This window comes from Manihot esculenta, chromosome 5, assembly GCF_001659605.2.
Source record: "Manihot esculenta cultivar AM560-2 chromosome 5, M.esculenta_v8, whole genome shotgun sequence".
NCBI classification, from domain to species: Eukaryota; Viridiplantae; Streptophyta; class Magnoliopsida; order Malpighiales; family Euphorbiaceae; genus Manihot; species Manihot esculenta.
In genome coordinates this window covers 10,677,612-10,689,736 of record NC_035165.2, presented here as the reverse complement: position 1 = coordinate 10,689,736, position 12,125 = coordinate 10,677,612, and the positions used below count along the sequence as shown (strand labels likewise).

At 33.6% G+C, this 12,125-nt stretch overlaps 1 protein-coding gene across 1 annotated transcript; it reads left to right on the top strand.

The window, feature by feature from the left end:
• Nucleotides 1-8,835: 8,835 nt before the first annotated feature.
• LOC110614857 lies at nt 8,836-11,379 on the top strand. Its single transcript, XM_021756541.2, has one exon. It carries the CDS (start codon nt 9,551-9,553, stop codon nt 11,099-11,101), a length of 1,551 nt encoding a protein of 516 aa, XP_021612233.1. The 5' UTR covers nt 8,836-9,550; the 3' UTR covers nt 11,102-11,379.
• The last annotated feature ends 746 nt before the right edge of the window (nt 11,380-12,125 follow it).

The following is a 12,125-nucleotide window of genomic DNA, read 5'->3' as shown; positions in this document are numbered from 1 at the left end:
CTGATTATTTATTTCATCATCCAACCATTTTATTTCTTCTTTAGTTTTTTTTTTAAAATAATTTCTCCAATAGCAATTTTCTTCTTCTCCCTTTTTGTTTTGAATTATTCTTCTTATTCTACTTATCATTTAATTTAAACAAAGTTAAGGTCTATGTGGTCTCTGGAGAGTAGTCGAGCTGTTGATTGCATTGACAAATCTTTGATAGACATCACATCTCATTACAAATTTTCCTGCTTTTTTCTTCACTGTAGGCCAGTAATACCCCTGTCGGAAAATCTTGTTCGCTAACGTAGTCGCTCCTTCATGAACTCCGCAGACCCCTTGGTGTATTTCTTGGATTATCCCGGATGCCTATTCTGGCCCTACACACCTTAATCATGGGCTGGACTTTTCTCTTCAAAATAGAATCCCTTTTACTGCCTAGTAATTAATGGATTTGGTTGCGATTCTCCGAGCTTTTACTTTTTCTTCTAGCAATTTTTTGGCTTTGAAATATTCAAGGTATAACGTCCTCTAGCCTCGTTCTTTATCAACTTGCATAATGGAGACTGGCTTTTCAAAGGTAAGGACATCGATTTGTTGAACATACACCTCGTTTGGTAGCTGCTCTAGCTCTTCTATTAATAGTTTGTTGAGCAAGTCTGCTTATTCATTTTTCTCTCGAGATATTCTTCGATATATAACTATAATTTCTTACTCACCGAGCTTGGCTTCCAGGACTCGTACTTTAGCTAAGTACTCTTGCATGACCAGGTCTTTTGCCTGGTATACTTATGTTATTTGGTTTACTTCCAGCTGTGAATCATTGTTTATTCTGATGTCAGTTGCTCCCACTTACAAGGCTATTTGTATTTCTGTAACGACCCGAAAATCGGACCGCTACCGGCGCTAGGATCCAGGTCGGCTTAAGGCCGCCAGGACCCGTAGCAAGCCTGACATATAACCTGTAAACCTGTATAATCCCATACATGATCAACAACATACATAAAAATTTAAAACTTTTCCTTCAAACATCCAACTCAACCTGAACATACATGTACATAGTCATGATCATAATCGTGATCCCTCTGTGGGATCTCATCAATGCCCCAACGGGCGATACAACATGAGATGAGTTGGCTTTCATGAACATTATAAAGCATTTTTGATCATGTAATAAAAGGGATACCTCATACACAATGTCAAGCACAATATCTAATCCTCAATATCAATACATGACTGAAACTGTACTTTTACATAACATTAATACATTTATCATGTCCACACTATCTATTACATACATCAGACTTTATTACTCTTGTAAACTTCCTGGTCTACCCTGTACCTGCAATCCTGGGGAAAAGGGAGGGGGGTGAGCTACTAGAGCCCAGTGAGCAGAATAGTAAAAACATTTAAATCATATGGATCATGGAATGCATCACATCACAGCTAATCACATCAAGGATGAACTTGTCACCAATAGCCCTCTACATGGTCCAACTGTGCCAGAACGTAGAATGGGTCCTGGTCTTTCCCTTACATATCATAACATAACAGTGTCCAACTGTGCCAGAACGTAGAATGGGTCCTGGTCTTTCTCTTATATAGTGCCAGCGAACGTAGAATGGGTCCCACTGGTCTTACTTTCCGTACCGTACATATCACATCGTCATATCATAGGTCGAGGGCTATGGATCATCCAACATTCATCCACATCAACATTTAACATATGCAATGCAACATATTCGTGAATTCTAATGCAAGCAACCTAATTCATCACATGGCATTCATGATACGTGAATCATGCTAAAAAGTTCATCATTTGCTTTAAAACATAATGAGATATTCCACTCACCTCTGGATAGCTCTGACCAGACACTGGGGCAACAGACTCACTGCTGGGGTCCTCGGTTCCTCGGGTCCGAACCTACACAGGTGGACTCAAATGAGGGACCAAACATATCTGAACATAACTCTAAACTATTCCCCAGAAACCCCCTAAAACATCATGGAATAATCATAGAAAGACATGCAAGAAATGGTTGAACAGGGCACTTTCGGCGGCAGGTTCGGCGGCCGAAAGTCCCTCCAGAGCCGAAAGTCAGGCAGGTTCGGCGGCACCTTCGGCGGCCGAAACTCCCAGACAGAGGCGAAACTCATGCATGTTCGGCGGCACCTTCGGCGGCCGAAAGTCCCAGACAGAGGCGAAAGTCTCTTTTCGGGGGCAACTTCGGCAGCCGAAAGGCCTGCCTCCCCAGCCATGTTCGGCGGCCGAAAGTTCCTTCGGCTGTCGAACCTGGTTTCTGCCAAAGGGCAGAAACTTGGCTCCTTTATGCATTTGTGCCTCCAAATCTAACCAATCATGCATAAACCTATTCTACAACATTCCCAAGCATACACAAGCAAACATACAAGTTCCTAGGGGCATCAACTAACTAAAACCCCAACTACAACACACAACAACAACACCATCCAACATACATTGCTCAAAACATAATATTAGCTCAAAAACCTAACTAGGAGCTAAACATGCATTCTACCCCATAGATCTTGCATAAAACTTACTTTAAACATGAAATGAGCTTAAGATCGGCTCTTACCTCTTGAAGATCGAGAGAGAGACGTCCTAAACTCGGAGGTGGGAGATTTTGAGTTCTTGAACCCCAAAGCTCCAAAACTTGCTTAAAACTCGAAAATCTTCAAAACAAAGTAGAAACTTGTGAAAAAACTCGAAAGATCTGAAGGAAAAGACTCAAGATCGGTGAGGGGTGGCGGAGAACTCACCTTGGCCGGAAATGGGGAAAAAGCTCGCCCGTTTTCGGCTAAGGGACCCTTTTATAGTGGCTGGCCAGGCCACGTTCGGGGGCCGAACGTGCCTCCGCATGCATGCCATGTTCGGCGGCCGAACTTGAGGTTCGGCGGCCGAACCTGGACTTTCCTCACTTATGCTTTCGGGGGCCTAAAGGCGCTCCCGAAGGCATGCATGTTCGGCGGCCGAACTTGAGGTTCGGCGGCCGAACTTGAGGTTCGGCGGCCGAACCTGAGTTTTCCTTCAAGGTTGTTTTTATGCAAAAACTCATTTCCATTTTTCTTAAAACCATGAAATACCTTAAAACATTTTATGAAAACATGATTCTACCCTACTAGAGGCTTCCGACATCCGAGATTCCACCGGACGGTAGGAATTCCGATACCGGAGTCTAGCCGGGTATTACAATTTCGTTTAGAAGAGCTTCATACTCAACCATGTTATTGGATGCTGGGAACTTGAAGCGCAAAGCATAATATACTTTGAACCCATCGGGCCCTTTCAGAAGGATTCCTGTGCGACTACCTGTAGAACTCGATGTCCCATCTACAAATAGATCCTATATGAATTCATGCTGGGGTTTGCTACCTCACTATCCTGCCTCTAGCTTGGGTCGTCGTCTCGTTTCTTTGGCTAGCTTCTCTATCTCCATGTTTGTCCTACTATTCTGCTGAGGGATTTGATAGTTCAATGTGGGTTAGGGTTCATTGATGTTGAGTCCCTCGAATACAAGTGGTATACTCAACGGGGTGCTGAGCCCCTCTCTGCTATAACATTTGATCTGGTTAGTGGGCAGTATTCTGTAACTAGAGAGCCATGCTTTGCAGTTCTTGATTAGATAGGGTAGTTTAGAGTATGGTCCCGGTTGAGTTTGGTGAAGGGTTAAACAATATAGGTGGCTGATTTACTGAGGCGGTCGGCTAGAGAATGAGAATTGTGGACCTTCCTGAGTTGAGTTCAGGTTGTTTGGGGTGTTTCCGGTATGATTTTCGTTGTGATTGGGCATATGGATCTCAGTGGGTGAAATGAATATGAGAACTCTGGTAATTAAAAGATCTCTTTGTTCCCACAGACGATGTCAATTGATGTCTGAGCTCTAGTAAGAGGTTAGGCACAGGGTATATTTTGATAAGCTTGGTTTGTCCCTCCCCTTTGTTTCCTTTTATTCCTGTTCTCTTTTATCCTCTAGTGACATGTAACCATCTTCCTGCGCTCATACCCTTCTATCGTAGTCATGCTGGCCGTACGCACGGATGTACTGCGTCTTTTCTTATCATCAAGCGGCCATTTAATATCATCCAACGCCATTTAGTCATGATTTCGGATATCACAGGGTTTGTTGTCCCATGAGGCTAACACATATTTGAAGTCAAGCCCCCAACATGCAGGTCCGTACCCATACCGAATCGTCAAGGCAAGTCCAAGGCTTCTATATGAAGTAACCCCATATATTAGACCCTAATAAAATTAAAGTCCGATCTTCCTAACGCGAACTCAGCCATGGCCGGAACATTCAGAACTTGATCATCATCAAATTATATATATTAAAAAAAAAAATCTTAATTCATCAGAGCGCTATGCTTTCGTTCGTAATTAAATTTTCTATATCATGTTCAAAATCAATTATGCCGAAGAAATTCAAAGTTTAAGTTTGTTTTCTGATTTTGGCGAAGTAGGTGAGGTTTTTTTATTAAAAAAAAAGTGATAATGTTTGAAACAACTCTAAATTTGCATTTTATCATATAATCCAAATCCCACATAAATTAATCATCTAAATTTATTTATAATTTATCGTAAAATTTAACATTTAAATTTAATGAAAATAATATATCATTATCATGGTTAATATTAAAAATTAATATTTTAATATAATAAATAATTATTAAAAAATTTAAATTTTGTGAATTTCAATAATTATATCCTAAATTTTTTTAATAAACATAGCTTAAATAAGATTTTTAATTTAATTTAATTTTTAATTTGATTTAATTTATTTTATAATTTAAAATTTATATTTTTAAAAACCGATAACTCATTTTTTAATATGCTTTTGCAGGAATAAGTATAACTTTTTGAGTAATTATAAATAAGAAGTGTTGTGATAACATTGATTTACTTAATCACTATTTCAACTATTTAAAAAATTAATTATATTTATTATATTTATTCTAATTATGTTGAAAATTAATATTTAATTTAATAAATTTAAAATAATTAAATTTATTAGACAAAATATAAATTATAGTCATAAATTAATTTAAATTTAGTATTTTTAATTAATTAGATTTATGGTTAACGTTTAATTATAATAAAGTGATTACGATAAATATAATTAATTTTTTAAATAATAAAAATTGTTATTACAATATGTTTTACGGATAAATACGTAAAAAATTTACTTATTAATATAAAAAGAAGAAAAATAAATTATCAGCTTTTAAAAATGTGTCATATAAAATTATAAATAAATTAAATTAAAATTAAAAATTAAATAAATTAAAAAATTAATTTAGAATATATTTTTTAAAAATAAATTGAGAATATAATTATTAAAATTAATAAAAATTAAAGTTTTTTTATAATTATTTATTTAAATTATATTAAAATATTAATTTTTAATATTAATTAAAATGATAATACATTATTTTTATTAAATTTAATAATTAAATTGGTAGGATATAAATAAATTTAAGTGGTTAATTTAAAATATATTAATTAATTTTTATAATTTAAAATATATTTATTAAAACGCCAATAATTTATATATATAATTTTTTTTTTTTTGCTATTATGGCTTGTGTCAGCTTGGATCTGATAAACCTAGTAATCTAGTTCATAGAGTTTGATTTCATTAAATTGGAACATCTCAATTTAATTTTATATTAATTATCTATATGATTAAAATATTTTTAAATATATAATATTTTTTAATTATTAAACTATTTATCAAAATTAATATTTATTTCTCTTGATTTCTAAAAATAAAAATTTTAATCTCATATTTTAATTTTATTAAACTAAAAAAATAACGAAGAAATTTTTAAGTGAAGGAGTGAAATAAATTTAAAATATTGGATGTTAAAAATAAAAAAATATACATATTAATTTTGACTTTCAATTTGAAAGAACTAAAATGTAAGACTAAAATTTCAAAATTTAAAAATAAAGGTATATATATATATATATAATTTTTCTATCTATTTCGACGGCCGTTGCTATATTTTAAATAATTTATATCAGAAAAAACTTTAGATAACTTGGTTGTATTTGATAAAAAAATTATTATCGGATATTTACCATTTGAGTTGCTTTTTTTTAACCATCGACATTGTATTTTTTCAAGATCCATAGTGCTAAGTACAATTAAGAGGGCTTAGAGAGAAGAAAAATCAATCCACCAAAAATACTACACATATTAAAATAAATAAATTGAAAATTCATACAAATCAAATCAAATAATTATACTCGATCTCAGAACAAACAAATTATTCAAAATTAACCAAGTATATAACAGATAACTGTGACCGCCACACTATCTCACAACCGATCCTTCATTGTCTTTATAGAAACAAAGCACCAAAAAATTCAAAATGGCTATGCCATAGCAACAGACCAACAAAGCAAAATGACCTAACAAACCGCAACCAAGTAACAAAAATGACAATAACAGTTATCACTCCTCCGTTCTTGCACCTCCAATTCTGTATCGCAACCACTAAAAAATACAATACAAAATTAAAAAAATAAAGAAACTAAACATAGTGGTGATAATATGATATAGGACTAATTAGACTTAATTAAAAGTTTAACCAATAAAATTTGGTTAAGAAGAAATAATAGAAACGAGAGATTAGAAGTCGAAAAAATTTTTATTGAAATTCTTAAAAAATTGAAAAGTATCTCAAATAGTCAAGTAAATGCTATTTATAATAGAAAAAACTAAAATTATAAAAATATTAAAAAATAATTAAAATGCAAAATTGACTCCTAAACGGTGGAACTTTCACCTCGAACTTTGTGATTAGATCTCAAATCCTCGTCACACTTTTAAAAGTCGTGCATATTGAAATTTTCTTTTTGAAAAGTTATTGTGGGACTTCATCGGATCTGCTGTAAAATCTAAATCTAATTGCTCAGTATCACAATAAAGAGAAAGAAAGCATGCAACAAAATTGGCCTTCCAAGCAAACAAAAAAAACTATATTTGACAACAACAAACCAATATTGGAGACGCAATAGAGCTCAGTCAGAGATAGCCAAAAGGGGCGGAAGCCACTGGACGTATTAGTATGATTTGGAGGTTGTTAACATTATACATACAAAAAAAACTACCAGAAAGCTAAAATAGAAGAAGATCTCGAAAAACAGATCTCAAATATGAGCTCTTTCATAAAAATAGCACCGAATCTGCAAATAAAAAAAATAAAAAGTAAAAAGAAAATAAAATAAAGAATACCGATGCATCCACTTTCAGCAAAGGTAAAAGCCGTAATGGACGAAAATATCAAAAATATTTTTAGGTAGAGAAAATACTAAATTACATTAGAAAAAACTCAAAATAAGAAAAACACCAAAATTTGAAATTTAAAATCCAAAATCAAGAATAGAAAGTGAAATACTCGAAGTCCTGTGTTCCTTCCTTAATTTACGCCGTCCCTTCCCTTTCTCTACAACAAAATTTATGCCATACCAATGAAATACCATTTGAGTTAACTCATACATGGATATTTCTATTTACATTAACTTATTCATTAAAATATATTATAATGAGGAAATTTTGGGTAAGGAAAATTTAAGGTCCTAATATTTTATTTTTCAGTTATCAAAGTTTAAACCGGTGAATTTATTTTCAGGGAAAATTTTCAAAATTTTTTTATTTTTTTAATTTATTTTCGCATAAATTTTTTAGCCAAAGTAATTCATTATAGACGCTGCCTATAATGACATATGCTAAACACTGGAGACCACCGTCATCTGGATCTTAGGATAAAAACGTATTAGAATTAAAATAAATAATTTAAAAAGTTGATTTATTATTTTAACGTTATTAGGATAAAAATATATTAAATATGATTTTAACTTAAATTTTATATATTTCATTAATGTATTTAATTTTTTTAAAATAATACCAATATACACACTAACAAAAAATAAAGTCATGAGCAAGGTTGACTAAATCAAAGAAACTATAAGGGGTGATTAAGAAGCAAAGGAGAAGGAAAATGACAGAAAATAAAATTTCCATGGAAAATACGCAAGCAGTCAGGTGTTGTCTGTGATCGAAACCAGCGTATATGAGGGGCTGCTTTCTCAAATCCAATCTCATTGGCAATTTGACTATTGACTTGTGCATTTTCATTTTCATATTCATGTCATGGAATTGGGATCCCCCACTAATTTCTCACTCACTCCTCCACTTTCTTCTTTTTATTTCTTTTTTTTTTATATATATATATCTTTCAGTATCTAAAATATTTTAAATTAATGTAAATATTTTGATTGAAGACAATGTATTTTTTTTTAAAAAAATTATGTTCTATATTTAAAATTTAATTTTTAATTAAAGGAAAAATGACGTATGCCATTCTATTTTATTATTTTATATATATATATATAAATTGAGATTCAAATTCAATAGCTAACAATTCTGAATATTTCAGTAACAACTTATCAAACTTACTCTTACTATTTATTCACCATAATAATTCAATCAACTTTTTCTTTATTTTTTTTTCTCTTCAATTTGATGAAAAATAAAATATCTAATTCAATCATGTTACATAATAATTTATACGGTAAATTGAATTTAAATAAAAATTTAGTGAGCTGAATTTAGATAAAAATTTAATTACTATAAAAAAAAAGAATTTACTTATTTTTTAAATATATGGTAGACCGAATTGAGATAAAATTTTACACGGCCCATAGCCTGGGGTGGAATAGGGGCAAACGAGGAAGGTTAAAAAAGCCAAGAATGCTTGGAGATTCTGACGTTTCACTTGGATGTTGTTTAGAGCATAGAATCAAAAAGCCAAAGAAGACAAAGCAAGGCATCGTTTGGAAGGTGTACAGAGAGACACTAAATAGCGAAGCTATTTGTTATTCTAGTATCTACTAAATCTTAATTCCATGGGATCCTCAAAAGTCACTCTGAATCCTAACCGTCCAGTTTCAACACCGAAGGGTTCTCACTTGAGTACACGTGCTGCCTATCTTTTCTTCCCTTTTTAATGTTTTGCTTCCATGCATGGAATTCTCCTCCAACTACAGCACAAAAACAAACAGAAACAGTCTTTGTTTTGCTTTCATTTTTCTCTTATAGAGCCTTCTTCATCGCCATAGTTAGCGACCCCATCATCATCCTCTTCAAAAGATTTGATTTTTTCCCCTAATTTGTTTTCATTTTTTCTTGTTTTAGCTTTCAAGAGAGGCTGGATGATGTCTGTGTACTTGAGAAATGGGATTTCTTGGGCCTCTTTTGGTTGGTCTCATCTTGTACTTTACAGAAACTGTCACATCTCTAAACGCTTTTGATTCTCCTGATCAATCAATAGTATCAAAGAAAATAAACTTCGTGATCTGTTTTCTGTGTTTCTTGATCTGGATTTGATTTTTGCTGCTCTCGTCTCTGCTTAGTGTGATGTTGGGTCTTCTTTCAATCATGAAAATGCTGCATTTTTGAAGGCTTTTGGTGAGGTATGAGTTACTGATCTTGCTTTCTTTACTGGGTATTTTTCGTTTCGTGCAATCAGATCAATCATGGAAGCAAATCAGAAGAAAAAATTGTTCATCTGTAAGTTTTGCGACAAGAGCTATCCTTGTGGCAAGTCATTGGGTGGTCATATTAGGATCCATTTGAATGGGAATGGGAATCAAACTCAGGTAAAAGATGAGGACATGAAGCTCAACACAATCAAGTCTTTTGCTGCTTCTGTCAATGGAAGCAACATCAAGAGGGACTCCGAGCCTGAAGCGGGTGCCCAATCTGGTTATGTTCTTAGAGAGAATCCCAAGAAAAGTAGGAGATTTTCGGTGGATTCAAGCAACAGTAATTTTCTGCAAGAGAAAGTGTGTAAGGAATGTGGTAAAGGGTTTCAATCATTGAAAGCTCTTTGTGGTCACATGGCTTGTCACTCTAAGAACAGCTTTGAAGATTTCTCAGAGCCGACTGAGAAGCTCAAAGATCAAGTTATGGATAGCCAATCTGATACAGAGACATCGACTCCAAGCAAGCGAAGGAGATCCAAAAGGACGAGGTACAAAACTATTGGTGTTTACTCTTCTTCATTAATTTTGGCCAATGGTTCTATGTCTTCTGCTTCTGAAATAGAGCAAGAACAAGAGCAAGAAGAAGTTGCAATGTGTTTGATGATGTTGTCTAAGGATTCTAGTTTCAAAGGTTGTTTTAGTTCTATTGCAGATTCCTCAGATAACAATTCTGTTGTTTTAGAGACCAAATCATCGTCTCCCAAAATGAAAATTAGCATAAAGAATGGTGCTAATTGTGTTTATGCTGATAATAGGACTTTGGAGATGAAGAAACCAAAGCAACAGGAAATGTTATCTATTGAAAATGATGACTCTGAGAATTCTGATTCTGGGTATTTTAGAAACGGACCCAAGAGGGTTGAATCTGATATTTCTGTTCATGGATTTACTGGGAACTCTGATTTCAAGAAGCACAAAGTTGAATTTGAGTCTAGATTTGAAGATGACTTTGATCCTGAATTGGGGAAAAGATTAAGCAGGTTTAGGCGAATTAAAATGGAATCAAGAGATTCGTATGATGAAGCTGATGGAGCTCCACTGAAGTATGATTCAAGAAAGAGAGGCAACAACGATTCTTACAATACTGAATTTCTCAGCAGCAATGCTTCAAAGACAACAGGAGGACACAGGACCAGCCATAAAAAGACCAATTTTTGTAATGACAGAGTATATGAGAGTGGTGAGAACAGCATAGGCACTAACCATCTTCCTAGTTCATTGCCTACTAGGATTAGTACTAAGAAGATCAAATCTTGCAATGGAAAGAACCCAATTGAGCATAATTTGTCTGCCAATTCAGACAAAAAATTGGGTTTCAGAAAAGCTAAAGTACATGAATGCCCATTTTGCTTAAAGGTTTTCCGATCAGGTCAAGCTTTAGGTGGTCACAAGAGGTCCCATTTTGTTGGAGGTGCTGAGGACAGAACAGTAGTGATTAACCAAGAAGTGTCTGAGATATCAATGCCTGGATTAATTGATCTCAATCTTCCAGCTCCGGCGGAAGAAGATCCAAATGGGTATTATAATATCCCAACATGGTAAATTACAGACATGGCTTCCGATGAAGATTCCAGCGAAGCTAGAGTGTACAGGCAAGTTGGTGAATGTTTTTGGTTGTTTGCTTCAGATTCAAGGATGTCTTAAAGAGGTAACTGTTCATTCGTTGCTTAAGAAATGTAAGAAGCATCATCTTTATATATATATATATACATATATATTTTTTTGCTTGCTAGCTGTAGGAGGTCCTCAATTTCATAGGAGGCCCTTTTGGCTTTTGCTTTGGTAAAACAATATACTAAAGTTTGTTTCTTTGCTGTTAATCCTGAAAGAAAGCTACTTGATTTCATCAACCGTTTAACTGTTGAGTTAAAGATCTGATCATCATAAGATGTTAAGGGAAGCAAAATCAAGTACCAACAGGCAAAACAATGTCCCACCAACTGAAATTTAAGGCTGAATAGCTCCAAGTTTTAATGTTGTTAGAAGAAATTGAATTGCTAGTGAATAGATCCTAAAAGAATCACGGACCACTTGCTTTGCTTTATGGGAGAGAAGCTAGAAAAGTGCCATTTTTTAAAGGTTGGGTGAGAAGTTTCCTTTTCAATTTACAAGCTCAAGTACTATGCTCCCTTTTTTTAAAATTTTTTTCTTTTTTTTTTTTTGGAAAATTTCTCATTCAAGTTTCTTTAAAGCAAAATGGAGTCATTCTCTGGCTGAGGCTTGAGCCGGGGTGGGGGGGTGGTCAAGCCAAGCACCGTGCCTTGTACGCAAATGCGGCGTAAAGGAGGTTCGAAAGGACTCTATTAGAACGGTGTCGTTTTCTTCGAAATGGGGTTTCTGTAATTCTGTTTACATTTCCATGCTTGCATTGACATTGAAAGGATAATTTATATAATGAATTGATTGATAATTTCATCTAGGATGTGAATATATATATATATATATATATATATATATATATATATATAAATTTTACAAAATTACAATTAATAAATATTTTTATATAAAAAATACAGTTATAATTAGTATATCTATTTTTTATTTTTATTTAATTAGTTATTTTATA

Bases quoted from the DNA above. Each gene is read 5' to 3' on its own strand.
- LOC110614857 (XM_021756541.2), top strand. From the start codon at position 9,551: ATGGAAGCAAATCAGAAGAAAAAATTGTTCATCTGTAAGTTTTGCGAC.